Here is a 25,705-nt window from a genome sequence, read left to right on the forward strand (position 1 = left end):
ATTCAATAACCTGGTTTTGGGTAACCTATCCAGAAGGTTGCCTCATATTACTAGAGGTGAAGACATCGATTTGGGGGGATTCTACTATAATACTATATTGTCATGTGTTTATAAAATTAGTAGCACCAGTGATAGGGAGGTCATAAAACCTAGGATGAGGGTGGATGACTCCAGAATTCAAACCTCCAAGCGTAATAAATACAGTGAAATTAAAGCCTTGAAGAAACTGCCCATTCCTTTTTTCGAATTACAGCTTAGAAAGAAAAAAATTATATCGAAACACAAAAATCTGATCAAATCACTGAGAATGGATCAATATCATGAAGCACATCAATTGATGATGCATAATCTTTGTAAGGGCAGAGATGTTAAATTTTGGGCAACTATTAACTCTATGCTCATGCCTGCAAAAGATAAACTTGACGGCCCGATCCAAGCAGAAGTGTGGAGTGCCTTCTATAAGCAAAAGTTTGCTTTACCTGTTGACTTTACAAGGGAACAGGACTTGGATTTAGGTCCCCCCGTGGTGGAAGACTGTGGGTGGGATTTAGAGGATATTAAATGGGCCATTAATAAACTTAAACCTTCTAGAGCACCAGGCCCGGATGGCATTCCCCCCTTCGTCATAAAGACATCCCCTGGAATATGGGCTGATTTGCTCAAACCTATATTTGATGATATTTTTAAATACCATACCATTCCTAAAACCTGGGCCCAGAGTATTATTGTCCCTATATTTAAAAAAGGGGACGTTCTTAATCCCCAGAATTATAGACCTATAGCCCTTTTAGATGCAGCTAGTAAGGTCTTTGGCATTCTGCTTTTGAGGGACATCAATAAATTTACTAGAAGGAATGCCTGCTTCAGTAAATTTCAGGTTGGCTTTAGAGAAGGTTTGGGAACAGACCTGAATGGAAATATTTTGGCTCATTTAAGAGATACAGTCCATCAAACTAAAATGGGCGAAGTCTATATGGCATCCTTGGACCTCTCTAACGCTTTTGACGGGGTCATCAGAGATAGACTGTGGACCAAAATGTTAGCAATGAATTTTCCACGTAAGACTGTTCAACTCTTGGCTCTATTACATAGAAATACCTCTGTCAGGGTGCGCTTATCTTACGAAGGTTCCCTTTCTGATGCCATAGAGACTGAGGTGGGGGTTAAGCAAGGCTGTTCACTTGCACCCACGTTCTTCAACCTGTACGTCAGCGATGTGGAGGATATGTGGCGGGGTCCTTCCATCGCTCCCGTTAGGATGGGAAGTTTGGTTATTGAGTGGATGGCCTTTGCGGATGATTTCATTCTTTTTGATCGTACCCCACGGGGTCTTCATAGAAGGATGGATATTTTCTATCAATATGCTATGATGAATAATCTTTCCCCCAATGCATCGAAATCTCGAACGATTGTAATCTCTAAGAAGAGAGTTGTCAAATCTTATGTCTGGAAGATGGGGGACAATCTGGTGGAACAGGTGCAGGCCATAACATACTTAGGCTATAATTTTTCTAACAATTCTAGCCTAAAGAGGTGGAAATTGAGTCTTGTAGAAAAAGCGTCTAAATTAAAGACTCAAATGAAATTTTTGAGGGATCGAGTATGTAAATTTTCACTCCTACCCATTAGACGTTTCTACCTTGCTAAATGTGAGCCGGTTCTTTTATATGGTCTGGATATGAGTTCCTATTTAAATGTGGTTCAGGGAAAATTATGGAAGGAAGTAATGGGCCTTTCCATGGCAATCCCCAATGCCATTATCCGGCACGAACTATGTCTAGTCTCACTCAAAGCCAGATATTTGTGGAGACAGCTTTCCTTTTTTAGAAAAATGAATGATCCTCTTATAAATACCCTGTATGAGTTGTTGAATAGGGTGATTAAATCTGGGTCAGTCCAATCAATTAAGGGATTCAGCGACAGAATGAATTCTCTCTTATATATTTTAGGCTCTAGTTTAGACGACTTGGTGCAACGACCCGGCCTAGTTAAGAGACTATTATTCAAGGCGGATTGGGTGGATACAGTCAATGAAATGGAGTCCTATGCAACCTATAAGGAATATGCTAAATTTGTACATGCAAGGGAATGTATCCCCCTTTATTTACTTAGATTCCCCTGTTATAGGGCGAGAACTACATTTATGCGTTTTAGACTTAACCAGATGCCGACCCTAGAAAGAATTCATTATTGGATACATAAAGAAAAGGTGCTTAATTATATTTTATCTAGCCTTACATGTCGTTTTTGTGGAGAAACTGACATGTTAGAAACTCTCAAGCACCTCGTCTTAACTTGTGTCCATTTTGGGTCGAAACGAGCTCTATACCTCACTGATAGATTTGATGAGGATTTAGAAATGTCGAAAAATCTGTTCTGGAGTCGCTGCATGTGGGGTGTTAATATCTCCCTAACTCTCGCTTTCAATTTATTGCTTCAAAATATAACGGAGGAACTGGAAGCCAAAAATAAAGAATTAATTGTGTAGGTACCTATAGGGTAAAAACGGGTAATGATATTAATAAGGCATATAACTTCTATGTAATTTGATTTTAGGGCTGGGAAGGAATCTTTTAAAAATGTTGTAAAATGCTGATGTCTTAGATGTTTTAGATGAAATTTCTTTCTCTGTTTCTTTTTTTGTATGGTATGATAACTTTTTCTCCATCTTATATATCAGTGCATTCTTATATGCTTATGTATTGGTTGTATGAAAGGTATAAATGTGTTTTTCCTTTGTGTTATATGTTGTATAAGGTTTTATGCAAACTAATAATACAACAATAAAAAAAAAAAAAAAAAAACTTCTTCATTGCTGCAAAAACCGAGTGCCAGGGGTCGAGTAATCCATAGTCGACTGAAACGTCTGAAATCCGGCTAGAAGCTCCAGGAGTCTCCTAAGGACCCTCCAGAAGCAGGACGACGAGAGCTAGAGTCCCCTCAGCAGACCCAAGGAGTGAAGGAAGCCCAAATGGTACCAGAGATCCGCAACGGTGCTGTTTACTAAGCGCTGAAACCGCAAAGGGCTGCTGAACTGAAAAGCCCATAGCTGCCAACGACCTCCGAAGTACCGCCGCAGGAGCCCTACATATGTCCTCCCTCCTGTCCACACGACTATGGCTCAGGAACACAGAGTCTGCAACACTGTAGCAGGACAGAAGCCAGCTGGACCACTCTTCTTCAAACCAGTGGTACTGTTTAGGCTTAGGGTACTTACCTCACTGACTTGTAGCCTGGCTTTTCTCAGTTGGGAATTGCAGTGGCTTACTTTTAGAGTTGATTCCAACTCTATTTTCACAGCTTGTGACCCTACAAGTGATTTTCTAACTAACTCTCTAACTTTGTGCAATACATTTGATTCTAAGAAGTGCCTAAGCTCCATGGACTGTTTCAAATTGACCTTGCTCCCTGCAGACTCTTCTAGCCCACTGACTTTGATATGGTTAGTCCCTCATAGGTGCTAACTTGTTTTAGACTGTTACTGCTGGGACAGGCTTGTCTAGATTTCATTGGAAGATTTAGTTGTCCTCACATATACTGAGAACCTGTTTAACCTTTTTCCTTCCTTAATATAAATGCCATTACTGTCCTTGTGATTGAAGTCACCCCAGGGTGTAGCAATTGTGTAAGAAGCATATCCAAAGATTATCCACTAACTTGCTCTGATTCTGAAAAGTAATTTTAAAGTATATTTACATTGTTAAATGAATTGCCTTTCTAAAGAACGCTTATTTAAAAAATGATGTTAATTAAATAAATACATATTTCTAACTGAAACCTTGAGTGTAGTGTTACTTGGCTACTTGTATTTTCAGATTTCATTTGTTCAGCTCCGTTATCCCGCTTGAGATGGGCCTGGCTGCTCAGTCACACTGCCAACCTGTGTAGTTCAGCCCTGTACCAAAAGGTGGGCGTACCTAATACCAAGCAGATAAGTGTTGTGTAGTCTCACACAGTGGGACTACACCCATTCTTACCTAACAAGTCAGCATCGAAATGTATTGATTGTGAGGGTGCTGGGTTCCTGCATTTGACTGGGATGGCAAAGGATTCTCACCCAGGGGGTGCAAGCTATGTTTCGGCCTATTTCTTCCACTTTGTCCCAAAATAGTCTCAGGCTTTACACATGCCACATTGGGGATTGTGAGGGTGATGGGAGCCTGCTTTTGACTGGTATGGCAAAGGATTCTCACGGGTACATGCTATGTTTAGGCCTCTGGCTTCCACTTTGGCCCAACATAATCTCAAGCTTTACCCTTGTCACAGTGGGGGATCATTCAGCATAAGTGCAACTAAGCAAAAGCGGAATGACAATCTGTGTTGGTCCGCATATCATCCTACAAACTCTGATGTTCTGAAGTAATCAGTAAGTCATCCCCAAATCATCAAGAACAAACATGTTTCATGGCAATGCTCTTGAAGTAATCAGCAGGTCATCCCAGAATCATCCCCAAATCATCAGGGACAAACGTGCAATCTCTTGAAGTGATCAGCAGGTCATCCTAAAAGCATCAGGAACAAAGATTTCTGAAATGGGGATGATGTTAGCATATTCATTGTCTTCCTAAGCTCATCCTCAAATCATCACCCACCATTGTGAAATATTTGCTGATGACTTTAACAGCGTGATGACATCTGATGATATGGGAATGACTTCTAGTGAAGTTCGATGATCATCAGATGACCCCAGGATGGTCTCTAAAGTCATCCTTTTAGACCAGGGTGGTTCTCTTTGGACCTAAACGTACATGCCAACAACATAGTTTAAAAGGGCTAGGCGCATATTGGAGGTTAGTCGTCATGAGTGTTTCAGCCATTAACTTCTTTGCAGGTTCTGTCGTACACAGGGAGTGCCCGTTTCTGTTCATTGACTCACCTGACTGGTGACACACCTATTTCTATTGTACACTTGCCAACCGGAGGTCAGTGTTGCAGACTACGTCACAACAATCTGTGTGCATATGATCCGTTTTGCCAAAGTAGTAAACCCTATAAAGCGTTGTCGATTTTAAAACCATTGCATTGCAAAAATAAACTGGTTTCACAGCCTCAGGGCTGTGTCTTTAGTAGGGAAACCAGCTCCTGGGTGTCTGGAAACACCCACTGGGGAGCAAGCATACAACACTCTACAAATCTAACTTAATGTGTTCTTTATATGGCGCTTTCACTAAAGCCTTTACATAGAACCTATTTGCATAAATTCACCCAAAAGAAGTTGATACTTATTTATAGACAACAGAAAGATGAAAGACTGAGTTAGCCTTGCCGAAAATCGAACCTGTGACACCCAGATTGCAGCAGCGAGTGCTCAACCCACCGAGCTGTCTTATTAGCATATACACACTTTTTGCTTTTTGGCCATTGTGTTTGGTACATTATGTTTAAATGTGTCTTAATTCTTTAGATTCTCAAACACTCAAAGTTAATGTTAGAGACCAGTTGGCCTTGGGAGCCAAAAGTAGCTGTTGGTTTCAAGCTAACCAAGCTCTCTTAGGGTAGAAACAGGAGCCAGAATGCAAACAGTTGCAAGCTTTTAGTCAGCCACAAAAAGTAACTCGCTCCTCAATTCTTGTCATGCATCAGAAGACCCCGCAATGGTCGTTATGGCACCATTGGAAGTTGCATACTACAATCTCTATATTTCTATCTATTCAACTTTATATATTGCACTTTATAACCATGGGCAAGACAATTACAACGAGAAACAGAAAGATCGTGGCAGGAGGAGGAGGCTGTGGGGGCTAAAGATGGAAACTAATCTGGTCCTAAGTCAAACAGATATGTCTTCAGTTGTTTCTTTGAATTGGACCATTGACTCACATCTCTTGTGGACTGAGGGCAGTTGGTTCCAGAGGTTCAGGCCCCAGGCGTTAAAGCTTGAGCCACCCAGTTTCTTTCAACAGGCTTGAGGTTTCTGTAAGAGGATATCTTTATTAGAACGGAGAGTTCGACGAAAGGGCACTCTGGAGATTCTGGTTGAGAGGTAGCAACGGGCTTTGCCTGTCAAGCAGTTATGGGTAATCCATAGTACCTTTTTTTTTTTTTTAAATCTGATTCTTTGGCTGACCGGATGCCAGTGCAATTTCCTGCGTGCGCTGGTACCATGAGTGCGTCGACCAATACCGCAGGCAGCCCGGACCGCTCCGTTCTGAATTGCCTGAAGACTTTGTACATTTACCTGAGATGAACCAATTAATAGGCTTAGTGTTGATGATGGCAGCTGCAATCGTGGCCCTATTGGTCTCTGAAAGCTATGGGCAGATTTGCCACAGAAGATGAGTTTAGTAGGAGCAGGAGGATTTGAGATGGAGCACGTTTTTTAAAAGAAAGGTCAGGATGAAAATAGACCCCCAAAGTCTTGATTATATTGCCTGCAATCAAAAAGCTACTATAGGATGTATCGAGGCGTTTGAGTTTTGTCTGTGTGCCCAGGATAAGTAGCTCAGTTTTCTTATCATTCAAAGCTAGAGAGTTTCTGGGCATCCAAGATTGTATACTGTTAAATATGGTGTTTATCATTTCGAGGTCTTTACTGTAGAGGCCTGAGAGTTCGATCACAATCTGGGTGTCGTCTGCATAATTAGTGAATCGAACCCCAGAGAGGAGAGCAGGTCACACAACAGTTTTATATAGACGTTGAACAACAATGGCGCAAGGCAAGATCTATGCGGGACCCCGCAGGTCAACACTGCTTTTACAGAGTGTGCATTATCCTTAGTTACATAGACACTGCGAGGGCCAAGGAACAATCTAAGCCAGTTGGTTGCGGGGATAGAGAATCCGCCCACATGGACTATCGCCTGTTGGCCAAGATGGTGTGATAGCCACATTCTTTCCCATACGTAGATGGCCACCGACACACAACGTCCTTAAGTCTTCACGTTTGCATGCACGCTTACATTGGAGCTTTCGCCGCCGAACCAGAAGAACATATGAGGCCGCGCTGGCACTCAGCCCATCAAGTCTTCTGTGACGCTCCTGCTACACTTGGACTGTGCCTTTTCTTATCCTCCAGTTTTCCTTCCTTTTGATTACCTTCCTTCCCTGATGCCTTGATTTGTTTCCCGCCTTGCTACCGAATTCCTCCACTACCATTGCTGCCCTGAAGAACAAGGTTTTTCCCTGGCAGTTTATTTTTGTACATTTTTCTGGCATTCGCCAGATCCAACATTCCACGTTCCCGCGTTTTACTTCACGGTGGGTTCTGCGTTGGTTCAGCATGTCTCCTGAGCATGTAGGTACCTGTATTGATTCCTCAAACAGGTAAGTGTATAATTGGCAATGCATGATAACTTGCAATGCCATAACAGTATAGCTGTCTGCTTGCTAAAATGGACCAGATTCAACAGCTCGTAGCTGCTGTTGTCAAGACACTTAAAGCAGAAAATATTACTCTGCAATAGATGGTAAGGCACCACGCTGCTTGTGCAAACCGTATTGGTGACTTGTCTAGCAAATCGAACGCAATCCAAAGAAATTGGAAGAATTTATTGCTGCATGCACAATTCAATACACCTTTAAGGTGATGTCCTTTCCAACTGACTGATTTAAGTTCGGTTATATGATTTCCAACGTGACGGGCAGCGCTATAGCCTGGGCAACTCCTTTTCCCTACACAGAATCAAATATTAGACAGCTTTCATGGATTTCTTGTCAGCTTAGGTGCCATGTTTAGTCGCCCTGAATTAACGTGTTAGGCTCAGGAGAGCCTGCACGATCTACGTCAAGGAAGCCAGGACCTTACAATTTATGTTACCAAGTTTAAACATTAGCTTCTGAAGCTGTTTGGCCAGATGACGCTATCACACTTTTTCACAGAGGTCTAAATGATGCTCTGAAGGACGAACTGGCCTGGGTTCCCAGACCCAGAAGATTTAGTGAATTAATTACTCTAGTCCTGCAATTGGACTGCCGCCTACAAGAGCGCTCCTATAAAGAAGAGGACAAGGGATTCAACACCAAAACATCTTCAGCCTCCTCTTTTGGGGGAAAAAAGGGAGACAAAGTGAAATCAATGCAAATTGAGATAGGCCGAGGACCCCTATCAGACTTTGAAAGAAGAAGACAACGAGATGCAGGTCTTTGTATGTATTGCGGTTCCGGGAATCATTTGATTGAACAATGTCCCATTGCTCCTCAAAGGCGTTCGGGAAACGCCAGTTCCTGGTGTAGACGGGACACACAACTGGGAATGCAGAGAACCAACCTGTCTCTTTCCTAGTGTGCTTTCAATTACAAAGGCCACAGAACAAAAGCTTGTGGTGAAGATCACCATGTGTCTGTCCTAGGACAAATCGTATTGAAACAGCCGCCTTAGTTGACTGTGGCGCAGCTGGTATATTTATGGATTCATCTTGGGCTGATCAAAACAATGTGCCACATCCTAAGAAAAACTGCACTTTATCGGTGGAAGGCATCAATGGAAGACCACTTCCCTCTGGTCCCATAACCCATGAATCCATTCCTTTACATGTGTTTGTTGGTAATCGTCAAGAATAACTTATTTTTGATTTCATTAAGGGAGCCCATTTCGCTGGGATCCTCGGATCACCGTGGCTACGGCTACATAATCCATACATGAACTGGTCTTCCAGAACTTTTGTTTTTGAGTTCGGAACACTTTGTGCACAACTGTCTTACATCTTCTACTGCTAACCATGCCCTTACCATTGTTGGGGTATTCTTCCTCTTCTTTCTCCTACCCATGTTGCTCAATTGTACCGTCTAAATCATCCTCCGTAGCTTCTTCGTACCAAGGAAAGATTGCTCTGAATTACTAGCATGCTTGCACTACAGAGGGCTAAATAAAATCACCATAATGGATAAATATTGTTTACCTCTCCTAGTCGACATCCTAGAAGCAGTCCATGGATCAACTATCTTCGCAAAATCAGACCATTGTGGAGCTTATCTCATATGTACCAGAACCAGTGATAAATGAAAAACTGCTTTCCAGAAACCATTCGGTCAATTTGAATGCAAAGGTATGCCCTTTGGGACTATCCCATGCTCAGTCTGTATTTCAAAGGTTTATGGATAAAATATTTGCAGACCTCCTCAAAAACATGGTCATTGTATATGTGGATGACATATTGATATTTTCTTGCACCCTAGAGAACCATGTCTTGCATGCCAAGCAGGTTCTTAATCATCTTTGCCTTCATCACTTATTGGCCAAATCTGAAAAATGCCTGTTTCATCAGTAATCGATTTCCTACTATGGCTATGTTTTGCCATCCAACAGTATTTCTATGGACCCTCAAAATATCTCCGCAATCCTTTAGTGGCCGCCCCTACAACTATACGCAAACTACAACTCTTTTTAGGTGTAGCTAATTTCTACTGCAAATTCATTGTAATCTTCTCCCACAAATGTTGCTAGACCCATTTACTGAAAAAAGAGAGACGTTTTGTATATGGATTCACAAGCCAACAACGCATTCAACTCCTATAAAAAGGCCTTTAGCACTGCTCTTATCCTACAGCAACTTGACACAAGCAAAATGTTTATAGTCGAAACTGATGCATATAACGATGCCATGTGACCTGCTCTCTTCCCTGGGGCCTATCTATCTCATGTACTCACCAGAACAGTTTTCGAAAAAGAGCTCCTAGCCATAAAACAGGCTTGTCTCAATGGAGACACTTACTCCGGGAATAAGCACCAACTATAGAAACCTGCAAGTACTTCAAAAAGGTTTGAATGCTGTAACTGTGGACAAGCAAGATGGGCTTATTTTTTTCCCAGTATGACATTGTTTTCACCTACATTCCGGGCACTGCAAACATGAATGCAGATTTTCTTTCCCGAAGAATGCCAGGACAACACTCCTGAGACAGCTACCAGAAAATCTGTTTCACACAGCTGTCTTCATTTCTGTTACTGACGTCCTACAAAAAGTTAGACTAGCTATCGAGTCCGAAGTAACTTCGGAGACCAGTTCTTTATTACTACAGAACATGCTAACAAAACATCAAGGACTCTAAATTAATCTCTACATACCCTCTACTGTCCTTATTATTTCATCACGTTTGAGCTCTTTGTGCTGAGCCGGAAGAACAGAGTAAATGGGATACCACACTGGCGCTCAACCCGCCGCACTGACTTGAGTTCCGATCCTGCTATGCTTCAACTGGGCCTTTTCCTATCCTCCAGTTTTCCTTCCTTTTGACTACATTCCTCTTCAGCCTTACTTCTCTGATATCTTACTTAATTTGGATTCCGCCTTGTTGCCAGCCTTGCTACCGAATTCCTATGCTACAATTGCTGCACTGAAGAACTACAAGGTTTTCCCTGGCTGTTTTTTTTTTTAACCTTTTTCTGGCATTCGCGGGCCCCAACACTCTGCCTTCTCGTGGTTTACTTCACGGTGGGTTCTACATTGGTCCAGCGTATCCTGAACATCAAGGTACCTGTATTGATTCCTCAAACAGGTAAGTGTATAATTGTGCATGCGTGGTCATTCTATACATACAGGCAGCACACCTTTTTTTTACTCGCCAAGAGTTTTATTACTAGCCAGGGGCAAGTTCAAATTGTGCGCCGTGCAAGAGCTAAATAGCTCAAAGCAATTTCAAACCCTGCTGAGCTCTCGAGTTTTCTTTGGCCGTGCATGTAGAGGCCATTCAATCCGGTCTTCCACATTGAATTTTGGGACTACCAGTTTTATCATTTCAAAGGAGAAGGAAAAACATTCTAGAATTCCAATAACAAAAACTGACTTGACATTCTCGTGTATGGCCGGCAGGAACTTGAGAGCTGTCCACCTAATATAAAAATGGTCATTCAGTGGTGCATACGTTGTCGGCTTGTAGTCTGAAAGATTTTCCCCCTGCTCCTCAGTGCTGTTGCTTGAAACGCTATACAGAACGCTGTCATTTACTTTACATTTTAAGCCAGACATAACGTAGGTAGTTAATTCTGTTCGTTTACCAACAACATTCACTTCTCGCATGTCCTGCTCTTGGATTAGGCCGCCTAACTGTTTAAGTCCTCTATCCGCTTACCCACTCTGATATTGCTTTGTATTCCCCTTATCTATGTTGTATGACCTGTTGATGAATATCATTTTTGGGTTTTTGTTTTCATCAGTAATGTTTTTCCTTTTCTGTTTATGCATAAGCTGCTTGCCGGATTTAGTTCAACAAACTGTTGAGGTGTGTGTGTGTGGTGCGTTTTTTAAATGTCTTTCAGGATTTTGGATCTAGTTTGGTAAGTTTTTGTTGTGGGTCATTGTGTATGGCGTCTAGGACTTTTTGTGGGTCAAGATCCTGGCTTGAAGATGTGAAAATAGTTTTTTGGAAGTAGTTTTGTGTTCTTCGTTGTTAAATCTGCTTATTGGTGTCCATTAAAAGGTTGGGGTCAAAATGCTTTGCTTGTACCTGGTGATAAGATGTGATCTGCCAAAGATTTATAATCGGGATGTGATCTGTCTAAATTGTGTTGTATTAGAGAGTTAAAGAGGTATAGGGTAAGTGTAGGCAGTGTACCAAAGTAACAAACTGAGCATGGATCTGCATAGTGCTTCGGGACAGCTTAAAGTCTCTCTCAGAATTAATAAGTGTTCAAAGTTCTCGCTAAGTATGGGGCTGCATTTCACCTGGCAGCTTAGCAGAATAAGTGAGTTTGTAAGGGGTTCCCACTCCCTTTTCCTAGCTTTGAGGGGGTGGGCGTACTGTTCTGATTTTTAGCTCTGAACTAGAGCCTAGGGCAGACTGTAGGTGAGGTTCTGAGTGGTGGTCCTTCCAGCAGGGATCAAAGCCACAGTATAGTAGAAGGCTGCCATAAAGTATCGGCAGGGATTTAGTTATGCGTCTCTCTCCCAGGGTTCTGTTACTCCCATCTACTCCTGTCTCCCTCTCTGCATATTGCCTAAAGTCTTCCTCCCATGTAAGAATACTCCTTGTAAACTGAGTGGCCACGACCTTCTACCCATTTTATACCATTTATCTGCTTTTTTGATGTGTATGCACCCGCCGCCCCCGTTCCCACCTTAACCTTTCTAAAAACATCCCTTACTCCTTTCAAGATTTCGGACTATTTCAACAGCACTTCCACCAACGATGTCTGTCTTTCCTCTATTTCCTTTTCCTTTCTTAGACACCCAATCTGTGTTCTCTTGCTCAAGCAATCTACTCTTTCCTGCCTCCTTCACCTCTTTCGGTACCTTTACTATTTCCTCTTGGGGTTCCCCGATAGCCCTTTCTTGTGATCTGCTTGGTCCCCCTCCACTCATTAGTTCTCAATCACCTTAACAACATTCTCTGCTTCACCACTCACCTCAGGGCTTTTCTCTACCTTTTTACTTGTGACCTTGAACTTCACTTCTACCACCTCCCAATTGTTTTCTTTTCCTCAAATAGCCTTGTCTCCCAGCTTTCAGTGTCTCTCCTACCTACTTTCTGGGCCTTTTGGTCCCCGGGTCTCTTCCCAGCCATGTTGCTGTCGAGTCCTTCCCAGCAGACCTCCTCAGCTTCTTGGGCTTTGTCTGCTGCCTCCTTCTCACTCGGCATTATTGGTCTCTCTTCCATCCTCTTGCCTCCGCTCTCCCCATCCAGTAGAACAACAAAAACGGTTATATTTGCGTTGTGACAATCCTACCGTGCAAGTGCTTGAAAAGGTGGTAAGTGCAAGGGGTTAGAGGGAGAAATGCAGGAGTGGGGAGCCCCCGGGGGAGAGGGGCGGGCAAGTGATGGGTGGGTCAATGTGGCAAGTGCTGGGGGAAACTGAGGATGAGAGCGGTTGACAGGAAGGGCCAAGTTGGGCTAGTCCGGGAAAGGGAGCCCAAGGGCAAGTGCTGGCAAAGGATGCTGGGTGGGGGGGGCTGGTAGCGGTTGGTTTTGCCCCTGTATGACTAAAGGGACCAGGCCGCTGTCTCAGCGGCAGAGAGAGAATTGGTGCAGGAGAGGGAAAGAAGAGGAGAAAAGGAAAGTCTTGAAAGTTTCCAGAACTTAAGAATATCCGGCTCAAGTCCAAGGGGGGGGGAGGCTGTTTCAGAGGGGGACGAAGACAAGGCTTTCAAAGGATTAGAAGGTTTGAGTGGGGATGATGGAGGCAGGAACCCACTCGGGGAAGATCAGAGCCACTCCACCACCAGGCCGGGAGGGCCTCGGATTGGACAGGATCTTGTAGCCCTCGGGGAGGAAAGTAGTGACCGAGCTGGCCTTGAACCACGTCTCGGTTAGAGCAAGGACGTCAAGGTCTTCAAGGAGGTGACCGATGTTTGTGGAGTGTTTGATAGCAGAGGGAGAATTTAGGGTAGCTAAGTGAAGCTGGTTGCCTCCTTTAAAAGATTTGCGAGGGAGAGTGGGGATGAGAGGTGGCAGAAGAGGTGGGGGAATTGAAGAGAGATGGAAGACGCCTGTCAGGAAGGAGTTTGGTCCGAGAGCCCTGGACCATGATAGTGCCATTATGACAGACACTAATGGTGCATTTGGACGATGCAAAGCGAGCCAAAAGCACTTCCCATCTGGTGCCGCCAGTAATGGTTGAGGTGAGGAGAAAGGGGAGAGGACCGAGCTCATATGGGGAGTCCATAAGTCCGAGGATGGAACAGCAAAGAGAATGTCAGTGATAGTCTGTCTGGAGGAAGCATTGATGTAGGTGGCTGCAATGGGCAGGCACGGGGTGACTGCAATGGGCAGGCAAGGTTTGGAACTAAGGAGTGCCTTTTTAAAGTTTCTTTCTTCTAGACTTTGCGAGGGAGGATAGGTGATGGAGAAGTAGTTAGAAAAGATGGGGGAGACGGAGAGCACCATGGGTGCAGAGACAGGCCGAGAGGAAATTGGAGGATAGCAGGGGAGAGGGTCACAAGCACTATGCAGCAGTAACGAAGCGGCCAGGAAGACAATAACAATGAGCATCTGGAAAATGCCTGGATTTACACATCAATAAGAAATTGGAAAGCACACCTAAATTCGAACTATGCCAGAAGGCACTAAAAAGCAGTACAAAATAGTGGATGCACATTTGGAAGCACACCTAAAATCGAATTATGCCAGAAAGCATTCAAAAGGGTGGATGCACAGTTATAGGCAAACCAGAGAAGAGTTTTAAATTTAGTTTTCGTTTTGAAGTAGGGCATTAAGAAAGCAGTAGAGAAGCAATCGGTATGAGGCACATCAAAATGCATAGTACAGATGGTGCATAGATTAGAGTTTGAAGATTAGGCAGGTAGTAGGAGGACCAGGCAACCATTTGAGCAGTCTGTGTCCATAGAAGGTGGGTGGATCAATGCGATCCATGTTGCTCACCAGGGCATTTTGAATTCAAGATTTTGATCGTGGTCCTAGTGTCTGTGACATTGGGAGCGTTGCAGGGAGGGGTGCTCCCTCCAGCTCCGGACAGGGGCCTTAGTGGTGGGCCTTGCAGGGATCCCGGATCAGCCTGCCGGCTCCCTGATTGGTCTTAAGTCGACCAGGGCTGGCTAAATGCAGTCTAAATTGCACTCCTTTGTGCAATATGGCGGCGGCCATGATGAAGTGTTTTGGGCACACGAGATTCACCAGCCACACTGGGCTGCTGTGATAGAAAATGCGGCAAGAACAGATAGTGGATCACAGGCCAAGCAATTTAGGAGATGGCTGTTGCTAAAATGTTTCGAGCATAAAGGGGCATTGATAAATTCAGACGAGCCCAATTGGGCTTACCTACTTAGCAGCGATTGTCGCAGAAGAAAGAAATGCATGGATACATGATACATTTCCCGAAAAAAGTGTGTGTTTTCTTTCCTTTTCCCTCTGAAAACAAAGGAGGGTTGGGAGGGCTTAGTGGGATTGAGAGGGAAAAGCGCAAGAGAGCTTTTATGTGCTGTTGGTAGCTTCAGTTCAGAAAAAATTTATTGTTTTTAGTTGATGGGCGTTATGTGGTGTTTGGTGCATGGGTGTATGGGGTGATTTTGTTTAATGTTGGGTGTTGTGGAGTGTGTTTAGTTTGTGGTGGTTTTCGTTTTTTTTTTTCTTTCTTCCAAGCCGAGGTATGTGTGTGATTCGTTCAGTGTTTGATGAGTATGCATATTATTGGAGAGTTTTTAGTAGGGTTAGTGGGGAGCTTCAGTCGTTTTGTGCCATGTTATGTTGATCCGTTGAGTTAATATTATTCTGTGGTGATATGAAGTAGAATGCTTTGTTTCTTTAGGTGGCCCTGTTTCGCTTCATCAGGCTTCAGTTGTTTTAGGTGTTTCTATTGTGATGTGCTGGGAGTTTCCCTACGATGATAGCTCTGTGAGTTAAAGCGCTTCTGTTGTTTGTATTTCCTTTTGGTAGCGAGTTCCAAAGTCTTGCTGCAATGCAGGAGAACGCTGTTCCCCAATTTCCACTTTGAGTGTTGTTTAGGTTTGAGACAAATGTCTCTGATCTCTTCAGCTGCACCAGCCCCTGTCAATCGGCAAGGGCGTTTTAATGGGGCCTCAAAGTTCGGTCTCCTGGCCTTATTCGGGGGAGGGTGAGGGGAGGATTCTCTCCCATGGCTTGCTTTGGGCTGCTGCTGGCCCCGCGATTCAGTAATGCTAGAGAGATGATTATGGCTGTTGGGCCGAAGTCTTGTCTCCATTCCTTCTCCTACATGCCTATGCGTCTTTAGCCACCTCCCTGTTTTTTTTTTTTTTTTTTAATCTTGGTGTATCTTCACTAAATATTTCGGTTAATCTTGTCTTGTGTAGTACGCCCTTCTTTTTGAAGAAATAAGGGGTGCAGTAAGCCACACTGATTTCTGATAGGCTTATGGTCGAAATAGCAGAGCTCCAAAACTCCTTGAGCACAGACAGCAAATCTGAATTTTTATTTTTTTAATGACAAAAATGTTGCATTGCAAACGGACTACAGTTAACAGAACTGGTCTTCCTGTGGAAGTATCTGCATTAAAAAAGACTGTTTTGCGCCCTGCAGACGAGTATTCTGGACATACCTTGGCTATTACCCAACTGGATTGTCCACGTTTTATTGGTAGTTGCACTAGCTAATGGTCTGGCCCACAGGATAATTGAGTGGTGCATTGGGATGTGGTGATATCAAGACCTAAGACATGAACAATTGCCAATTACAAATTCTTGCAATCTTTTTCAAAACGTAGTGATGCATTCTGAAGGACGCTTAAATATTTATTGCGTAGAGCCTTCACACAAGCCCTTTAGCTTTTTTCCACTAGAGTAGTGAAGCTGATAGACCAGTGCAGTGAGGGCTGGACTGCATTAAATACGGGTATAACATTGTGTTCCATCTTTTTTCTTCCTGCACTTATCAGACCGACCCTGTCTGCTGCTTTAAACCCAGCACTTGCCAATTGCTGGCTGCACTACCACTCTCTGTTTCCTTTATTATTTATGTATGTATTATTATTTGTCTGCTTTGTTCCGAACTTTCCACTTCTCCCCCTTCCATGCAATTTTCCCCTCCCCTCTCCCATGCACTTGCGCGTTCTCAATTTCACTGGGCCTAGCAAGATCGCTGTTTTGTTCTCCCCTGTTCCCCTCCATGCTCTGAAACACTTGTGCACGAGGGTGATAGAAATAAAATATCAATATCAATTTTGTCTTTTTTTTTTAAAGTAGAAAATGACAGAAGCAGAGAAGTTCTCCCTGAGGGAGGTCCTGGCTGACTTCCGGTCCTGTCTGACCATTGACAACCAAGATGTCCTAGTGGATTATTACATCAGTGGCTGGAAAGGATTGATCAAGTAAGTGTTTTGATGGCCTCCGAAGAAGTTCTTGCCTCAATGTAGATTATGGGTCTGCAATCTTTTGCTCTCCAGAGGGTTTGGACGGCAACTTCATTAGCTTTAGTCGTCAGTCAAGGGGTGGGATCTTGGCAGTTGTAGTCCGAAACATCTGGCGAGCCACATGTTGCGGACCCCTGAAGATGCTTCTGTCCTGCCTAGTTCCTGTGAATGCAAAGCAGTAATACATTATCTGCTCTCCCATTGTTCTCCAGTCTTTCAGCCTGTCACATATGTGCATCTTTGTCTCTGGGTGATGCTGTCTGCAGACCCATGGGGCATTGTGAACCATAACCAGAGAAGCCAGAGAATCGTTATTTAATATTTACTTCCACAAATCTGCATTGCCGAAAACTCAAACTTCATTTCCATAATGCACCTGCACGATATCTGGAAAACTTGCGACCCAGCATTAGTCGTATTTGTAGCCAGACCGTTTTGGAAGATGGTAAACTGCTTGTGTCTCCTTCCACAACACACGTTCTCATGAGACCACATATTCCACTAGTGCAGGGGTCTGCAATGCACAGATATTTTATACTATAGCTCTGATAATTCTTCAACGTTGATGATGTGGCTAGGGCTGATGCCAAGGTTTGCAGAGCTTCTGCTCTCCAGCGACTCGTAAGGCAGGTATGCTACATCTTTGATATGCCTGGTAAGAGAATCTTTGAGTTAGTTTCGCTGTCTGATGCCTACACAGAGACTTTTCAAAGCTTCTTTTTTTGTTATTGTTATTTCTCCGTGATGGGGAAAGGGGCCATTATGTCCATCTCTTCACCTTTGTTATCAAATGTTCTTCCCTTGTTCTGCCTTCTTTTTATTCATGGCGGTACTCTCAGTGTAGGCCACAAATAAGCTGGAAATGTACCCTATTAAAACACAGACATTTTATCGATGTTACAACTACACCAGCCATTCTGAGACTGTCCTGATTTATGTAAGACTGTCCACGGATTAAAGTGCCTGCAACGGATGGGCTAGCGTCTTCTTGGATGCAACTACTGAGTCTTTCTAGACAGTTAAATTAATGTATATTACCTCATCTCTCCATGCTCCGACTGAGCTGCATAGCCCCTCTTTACCTATTGGCATGTGGGGATGAAAGTCCGGAAGGGTTTGAGGAACTGCCTGTGGCTGCTGAACTTGAGGTTGCTTTAAACCCCACCTTAAGATTTTTTTTATTTTGGTTCATCAGTCTCCAGTTGTCAAAGCGACTTGTTAGCCCTACTTTTAGTCTAACCCTCTACTTCTTTTGCCCTTTAATGCAAGACTTTTCTGTTCACATGCTGGGTGCCTTAACACCTTCTCAACATGTTTCTGCCAAGTATCTCCTGCCCCGATTTGCTTTCATTAGCAACTATGTATGGATAGTTACAGACCATATCCCTATTGGAGTAGTAGAACGTTTCCCATGTTAGACAGCTACACACTGCTTCAGGGATCTTTTTTAATAATCTATATGCTACTGAATGCTTGCCACCCTCCCCCTCGTTTGATGTCTACAGTGGTAGACTGGCATAGATGGAACTCTAGAGATTTACCTGTGGGCCTCTTATGTGTGTGCGTACTCTTCTTCTACCAGAGTTGTCTGCTCCATGAATGTCTCTTCCAAACAGGTCTCTCCTTGCTCATCCAGGACCATCGAGGATAACATTGTCTCTCTTGCCCCTGCTATCGTTGATTTCTGCAATCACTCTTTTGTCACTGGATCTTTCCACCCCCCCTTAAGCACTCCCTTGTACGCCCACTCCTGAAAAAACATACTCTGACCCTACCTGGGGAAGCTGCTTGAAAAGCTGGCCTTGCCCCAACTCAACACACACACTGAACTTGTTGGTTGGCTCCACGTCCATCCATCTGGATTCCGAGCATCCAGAGGCATGGAAACTGCTCTTCTGAACACCTGTGAAGAACTGCTTGCATCTATGGACTCCAACTCCTCAGCTGTCCTTATCCTTCTCGAGTTGACCATTCCATACTCGTTCAAAGGCTCCACGATACAATTGGTATCTCGGAACGGGCACTGGATTGGCTGTCCTGTTTCCTCACTAACCGCTCTTCCCAAGTCATCCTGAGGGCCTTCTTCACTCCTACTTCCATCTCCACCTGTGGTGTCCCTCCCACCCCCATGGCTTTTTAACTTTTACCTTGCTCTCTTTGCACACACATCTGTAACGCTCACCTGGTTCCCACGGAGGCGCGGCGTCGAAGGCGCAGAACTCTGAAGATGGACAGGAAGGGCCCCTCTATTCTGGCTTCCCTGGCTCGTTGGATACCCTCCTGTGCGTGAAAAGGGAGTATTACCAACTGTGGAACAATGCTCAAGCCTCCCACTCCCTTCCAACCCTCCACGATACCTCCTCCACGATTCCCCGTGAAGCTTCACCTTAGGGTTTGGAAGGATGAGCTCTCCATCCTGCTTCTGATGCAGGGGCGCGTTGAAACCCAGTTACTTCACTGGATTGAGGATTGATGGGAGTTCAGGTAAGCTTGACTGTTCAGGTAAGGCGCTGTAAAAGTTCTGTTCAAAAGTTCAAGCTTAATAATAATGTTTGTTGTCTAATTGCAGCAAGCGCTAATGCTTATGTCTTTTTCCCCTTAGGGGCCGGGGTTCGGAGTGCCGGAGATATGGCGCCGACCCGAAGTGAAACAGTTCTGGATGAGCGCTCAGGTAATGTCTTTGCATTCGCTCATTCAATGTCTTTGTCTTTTTTCCCCATAGGGGCCGGGGTCCGGAGATGCCAGGAAGCGGCAGGACCCGAAATGCAGTGGGAATAATCCAACAGGTAAGACTTAAAAGGAAACTGAGCTTTCCTTATTCCTTTTCTCCCTCTCACCTTTGTTCTTGTCTTTTTTCCTCTAGGCGCCGGGGCGTAGCTGAATCCGGAAGATCGCTGCTGAAGATGGAAGCGCCTTGCAAAGGTGAGTAAAATGCAGCGCTGCAGCGATCGAAACAAAATGCCTTTAAAATGATGTCTTCCTTTTCAGGGCCGTTGGAGAAATGACTCCGGGATGCAGATTTAGCAGGTAAGGGCTTTTCTTCTCCTATTCTCTTCCTTTCTCCCCTTGCAGGTGTTCCAGGGTGCTGGCAGGCGTGGCTGAAGTCAGGATGCAGGAGCTGGCACGGTGAGCGTCCAGCTGCTAGGTGCAGAACAACGCGAAGCACGTGTGGCTGTTCGGGTGGGGTTTAAATAGCCTTGGAAGAAGTTCCTGGTATGTATCCTTCCACCAATCAGGTATGTATCCTTCCCCGACCACACCCGGGTGGTGAAGTAGTCCTACAGGTAAAGTAGTCCCATTCAGGCCTCAAGAGGGCCTGGATGAAGCAGCAAGGTCTGCATCAGGTAAGTGTGCACCCAAGCACTTAAACACATATCCTCTTCTATGAGCCTGGCGCCTAAGGCGCCAGGACTGGGGTCCGCTATGAGCCTGGCGCCTAAGGCGCCAGGACTGAGTCCAAAGGGCCCCGACTTGGGCCCGCTGAGACTTCCCTGGGGAAAATGATGTCTGCCTCTGGGGTTGCTGGGCCCGGCCTGGCTCCTTGGAGGTAGGCATCATGACAGTACCCCCCCCCCCCCCCCCCTCCCAAGGTCTTTTCCTCCGGGGGTTTTGGTTTGTGCGGGAATCTTCGATGGAATCGTTGAATTAATCGTGGTGCGTGAACATAGTTACTGGGTTCCCAAGATCTTTCCTGAGGTCCATATCCTTTCCAATTAACAAGATAGAAGAGTTTCGACTTAACTATCTTGGAATCTAAAATGTCTTTCACTTCGAATTCTAATTCTCCATCAATTTGGACAGGGCCTGGGGGCTCAGACAGTCTGGTTCCAGGTTGTACTGGTTTTAGAAGAGATGCGTGAAAAACGGGATGAATCCGCATGTTGGATGGTAAATCGAGTTTAAAGGCCACTGGGTTGATAATAGCTTTGATGGGGTAAGGCCCAATGAATCTGGGATTAAAAGTTCGCTGACCCTTGAGGGGTAGATGTTTAGTTGCTAGCCATACCTGATGATCTACTTGGTAAGGAGGAGTTTTACTTCAGTGCAAATCAGCGTTTTCTTTATACTTTTTCTTGGCTTGCTGTAAGTGGGGTTGTAGCTTCTTTGAAGGCTTGGGTTATTGTGGAATGTAGGTGATTTACTGCAGGCATCTCCAGGGTCAGAGGTGGATCTAGGTCAGAGGTCCGAGGATGGTGACCATACAGGGTATAAAAAGGAGTCTGTCCGGTTCCAGAATGCACTGAATTGTTGTATGCATATTCTGCAATCCAAAGGATGTCTTTCCAATTTAACTCGGATTGGTGTAACATGCACCGCAGATATTGCTTGAGAGTCTGATTGGTTCTCTCGGTTTGTCCGTCGGTCTGGGGGTGGTGGCTGGTGGATAACCGCACGTCTATTTGTGCTAGTTGGCAACATTTCTTCCAAAAGTGGGAGATAAATTGACTTCCACGGTCTGAGACTAATATGGAAGGGAAACCATGTAACCGCACTATATTTTCCATAAATTCCTTGGCCAAGGTGGAAGCTGACGGCAATCCTTTTAAAGGGATAAAATGGGCCATTTTGGAGAATAGATCCACTATTACGAGAATCGTGTTGTAACCACCACAAGGAGGCAGGTCAGTTATAAAGTCCATTGACAAGGTGTGCCAAGGTGCTGGTGGAATGTCCAAAGGTTGAAGTAGGCCGGCTGGCCTTTTTTTTTGACTCTTATTTTGGGCACAGATTCCGCAAGACAACACAAATGACTTTGTCTTTTCTCCAAGAAGGCCACCAGAAGTGGCGTTTGATCTTTTCTTCTGTTTTCGCGATACCGGGGTGTCCTTCCATTAATGATTCATGATGACGGGTAATGACAAGTTCCTGCAATTCTTTACTTGGCAGAAATAACCGCTCTTGGAAGTAGGGTAAATCATCCTTAACGGTGTAGTGAGGACCCTTTTGACTCCATTCCAGTAAGGCAGAAGAGTCAAAAAGCTGTTTTACTTGAGCTTGGATTTCCTCAATGGTTTGCAATGAAGTCAAGCACAGAATTCTTTGTTCCGGTATGATTGGCACAGGTTCTAAACTCGAATTGGGTTCTTCCATGCCTATCCGGGATAAGGCATCTGCCTTACCATTCTTGCAGCCAGGGCGATAGGTAATTACAAAATCAAATTCCGCAAAGAATAAAGCCCATCGGAGTTGTCGCCAAGATTGATCTTTGGCCGTCTTTAAATACTGCAAATTTCTGTGGTCCGTAATTACGGTGATGGTGTGTCTTGCACCGAGAAGATAGTGACGCCAAGCCTTGAAAGCTGATTTAATAGCCAGTAGTTCTTTGTCGGTAATTGCGTAATTGAGTTCAGGTGGAGAGAATTTTCTGGACCAAAAGGCTACAGGGTGTAGTTGGTTAGTTTCTGGGTCTCTTTGCGACAGGACAGCTCCCATGGCCGAACTGGATGCATCGGTTTCCACGATGTAAGGGAGATCTGGGCGCGGGTGCTTCAATACAGGTGCAGAGGTGAATTTGGTTTTCAGGTCCTGAAAGGCTTGTTCAGCCTCAAGAGTCCATTCAAAGCGTTTATTTTTCTTTAGGAGAGCTGTGATGGGTTGAACAGTTCGAGAAAATTCCGGGATGAACCTTCGATAGAAATTGGCAAAACCAAGCATGCTTTGCACTCCCTTCACAGAGCTAGGAGATGGCCATTTGAGAATGGCGTCCACTTTCCGCGAGTCCATTCGGATTCCTTGAGGTGTCAGGATGAATCCGAGAAACTCAACTTCTGTGGAATGAAAAACGCATTTTTCGAGCTTGGCAAATAATTTGTGCTGGCGCAATTTCTCAAGAACTGCCCTAACATGGTTTCTGTGATCAGATTCTGAGGAGGAATACACTAGAATGTCGTCAATATAAACGATGACACAAACATCGATAAGTTCCCGAAGAACATCATTCATGAAGTACTGAAAGGCGGCAGGTGCGTTGCACAAACCGAAGGGCATTACTTGATATTCGAAGAGCCCAAATTTGGTGCGGAATGCAGTCTTCCACTCGTCGCCCTCTTTTATACGTACCAGGTGGTAAGCTCCTCGGAGATCTAGCTTGGTGTACACACGAGCATCTTTTACTTGGTCGATAAGCTCAGGTATCGGGGGCAAAGGGTAACGGTTCTTAATCGTTATCTGATTTAGGGCGCGGTAGTCAATACAGGCCCTAAGGTCTCCTTCCTTTTTAGGTACGAAGAACAAAGCGGAAGAGACTGGTGACTTTGATGGGCGAATGAAGCCATTGGCCAGATATTGATCCAAATACTGGCGCAAATGCAGGTTCTCAGGTTCAGTAAGAGCATAAATCCTACTACAAGGTAGTTGTGCATTGGGTACCAAGTCGATTTGGCAATCGTAAGATCGATGGGGAGGTAAGGTGTTAGCCTGCTCTTTCTGAAAAACATCTTGGAATTCTTGGTATTCAGATGGTAGCTGTACAGGGGTGGAAGTTACAGAGGCTAGACCCATAGCTGGATTCCTTGGGTAACAGGTTGGTTCACAATCAGGAAAAGTTATCTTCTTTGCTCGCCAGTCTATTCTCGGATTATGTGTTTCTAACCAAGGGATACCAAGAAGTACTTGAAATTGTGGGGCCTTGATCACATCAAACACGATTGCTTCCCGATGTCCGTCCTGACCCACCAGAGTGATTTCAACTGTGGAATGCGTTACAGGCCCTGAGGCTATTTCGGTTCCATCAACTGTAGTAATTACATCTTGGGTTACTTTCGGGCGGAGACTAAGCTTAATCCTGGAAGCCAATTCACGGTCTATGTAATTTCCAATAGCTCCACTGTCTATGTATGCTATTATAGCATGCAACTGCTGAGGCTGTTTTGGGTTCACAAGCACCATTGGCATGACAAAATGCGAGGTCAAAGAGTTTGTTTTCAAGCTCGGCAAGCGGACTCCTAGGCTTGTCGGGCTAGGTCGTTTCCCGAACCAGATGTCAATAACTCCTTATCAGTGGCTCCAACCACCTTCTTGGGTGGTTTAACTGGACAACTTTGAAGAAAGTGACCGGAAGTTCCGCAATACAGACAAAGTTGCATTTGTCGCCTTCTCTCTCGTTCCTTCTGCGTTAATGGTCCTTTAACACTGCCAATTTGCATAGGTTCGGAAACGTCAGTACTCTTGGAGTTAACGTGGGTCTTGATAGGTACTCTGGTTTCATACTTGAGCCGATCTGCTTTTCTATTTTGAAGTCTGTGATCAAGTTGAACCACTAAGTCTATGTAGTCTGCGCAGGCCTGGGGTGGATCTACTAGCTGAGCTATAACATCTTTAAGCTCTCCGCGCAGGCCTCAATGAAACAATGCGATCCTTTTATTTTCAGGCCATCCGGTTTCCACAACTAGTCTATTAAAGGTGGCGATATAGGACAAAAGATCCTGATTACCTTGTCGTAAGGATAGCAGTTCGTTGTCAAGGGCCTGTCCCTGCGAGTGTCGAGCGAACAATCTTTCCATGCTGGCCTGGAAGCCCTCGAAATCCCGGAGAATGGGATCATCCTGATTTACCAATGGAATAGACCAATCGGCAGCACAGCCACTGAGGTAAGATAGTACAAAGGCTACTTTGGTCTGGTCGTTGGGGAAGGCCCCGGGCCTGCATAAAAAGTGTAAACGGCATTGGTTCATAAAAACGGCATATTTCTTGGGATCCCCGCAAAACGTTCCGGCGGAGCCAAAGGCATGTGTCCAGGTAGATTGATTTGTACCGGGTTATTCGAACCCATTGTTGTAGAAATATCTCCGGAAACAGGTAAAGGAGTGTGCTCTGCCTGGCCCTGCAATAACCTTTTGGCCAGATCATCAGTTCTTTCCTTGGATAGGATTAGTTCCCTTCTGAAAGCATTAGTCTCCTGGCGGGCTGAGTGCACTTCTGCCCGTAATTCCCCTAAAAGATGGGCCAGCTGATCTGTCTCGGAAGTCTCCATAGCGCCCAGGTGGGAAATTGTGGTAAGGCTTCGCGTTCTGTAACGCTCACCTGGTTCCCACGGAGGCGCGGCGTCGAAGGCGCAGAACTCTGAAGATGGACAGGAAGGGCCCCTCTATTCTGGCTTCCCTGGCTCGTTGGATACCTTCCTGTGCGTGAAAAGGGAGTATTACCAACTGTGGAACAATGCTCAAGCCTCCCACTCCCTTCCAACCCTCCACGATACCTCCTCCACGATTTCCCCGTGAAGCCTCACCTTAGGGTTTGGAAGGATGAGCTCTCCATCCTGCTTCTGATGCAGGGGCGCGTTGAAACCCAGTTACTTCACTGGATTGAGGATTGATGGGAGTTCAGGTAAGCTTGAATGTTCAGGTAAGGCGCTGTAAAAGTTCTGTTCAAAAGTTCAAGCTTAATAATAATGTTCGTTGTCTAATTGCAGCAAGCGCTAATGCTTATGTCTTTTTCCCCTTAGGGGCCGGGGTTCGGAGTGCCGGAGATATGGCGCCGACCCGAAGTGAAACAGTTCTGGATGAGCGCTCAGGTAATGTCTTTGCATTCGCTCATTCAATGTCTTTGTCTTTTTTCCCCATAGGGGCCGGGGTCCGGAGATGCCAGGAAGCGGCAGGACCCGAAATGCAGTGGGAATAATCCAACAGGTAAGACTTAAAAGGAAACTGAGCTTTCCTTATTCCTTTTCTCCCTCTCACCTTTGTTCTTGTCTTTTTTCCTCTAGGCGCCGGGGCGTAGCTGAATCCGGAAGATCGCTGCTGAAGATGGAAGCGCCTTGCAAAGGTGAGTAAAATGCAGCGCTGCAGCGATCGAAACAAAATGCCTTTAAAATGATAGGGCCGTTGGAGAAATGACTCCGGGATGCAGATTTAGCAGGTAAGGGCTTTTCTTCTCCTATTCTCTTCCTTTCTCCCCTTGCAGGTGTTCCAGGGTGCTGGCAGGCGTGGCTGAAGTCAGGATGCAGGAGCTGACATGGTGAGCGTCCAGCTGCTAGGTGCAGAACAAAGCGAA

The 25,705-nt window shown here is 44.9% G+C and overlaps 1 protein-coding gene across 2 annotated transcripts in view; it reads left to right on the forward strand.

The window, feature by feature from the left end:
* Positions 1–25,705, forward strand: part of CPTP (ceramide-1-phosphate transfer protein) — a 39,389-nt gene that overhangs the window by 8,783 nt on the left and 4,901 nt on the right. The window contains exon 2 of one of the 2 annotated variants that reach the window (XM_069610106.1): positions 16,548–16,672. In XM_069610106.1, coding sequence (XP_069466207.1) covers positions 16,548–16,672 — 125 coding nt within the window. Of the gene's footprint in view, positions 1–16,544; positions 16,673–25,705 lie in introns of both variants that reach the window. The other variant, XM_069610107.1, reaches the window with a different exon arrangement.

This window comes from Ambystoma mexicanum, chromosome 8 (genome assembly GCF_040938575.1).
Source record: "Ambystoma mexicanum isolate Mex_15411 chromosome 8, UKY_AmexF1_1, whole genome shotgun sequence".
Taxonomy (NCBI): domain Eukaryota; kingdom Metazoa; phylum Chordata; class Amphibia; order Caudata; family Ambystomatidae; genus Ambystoma; species Ambystoma mexicanum.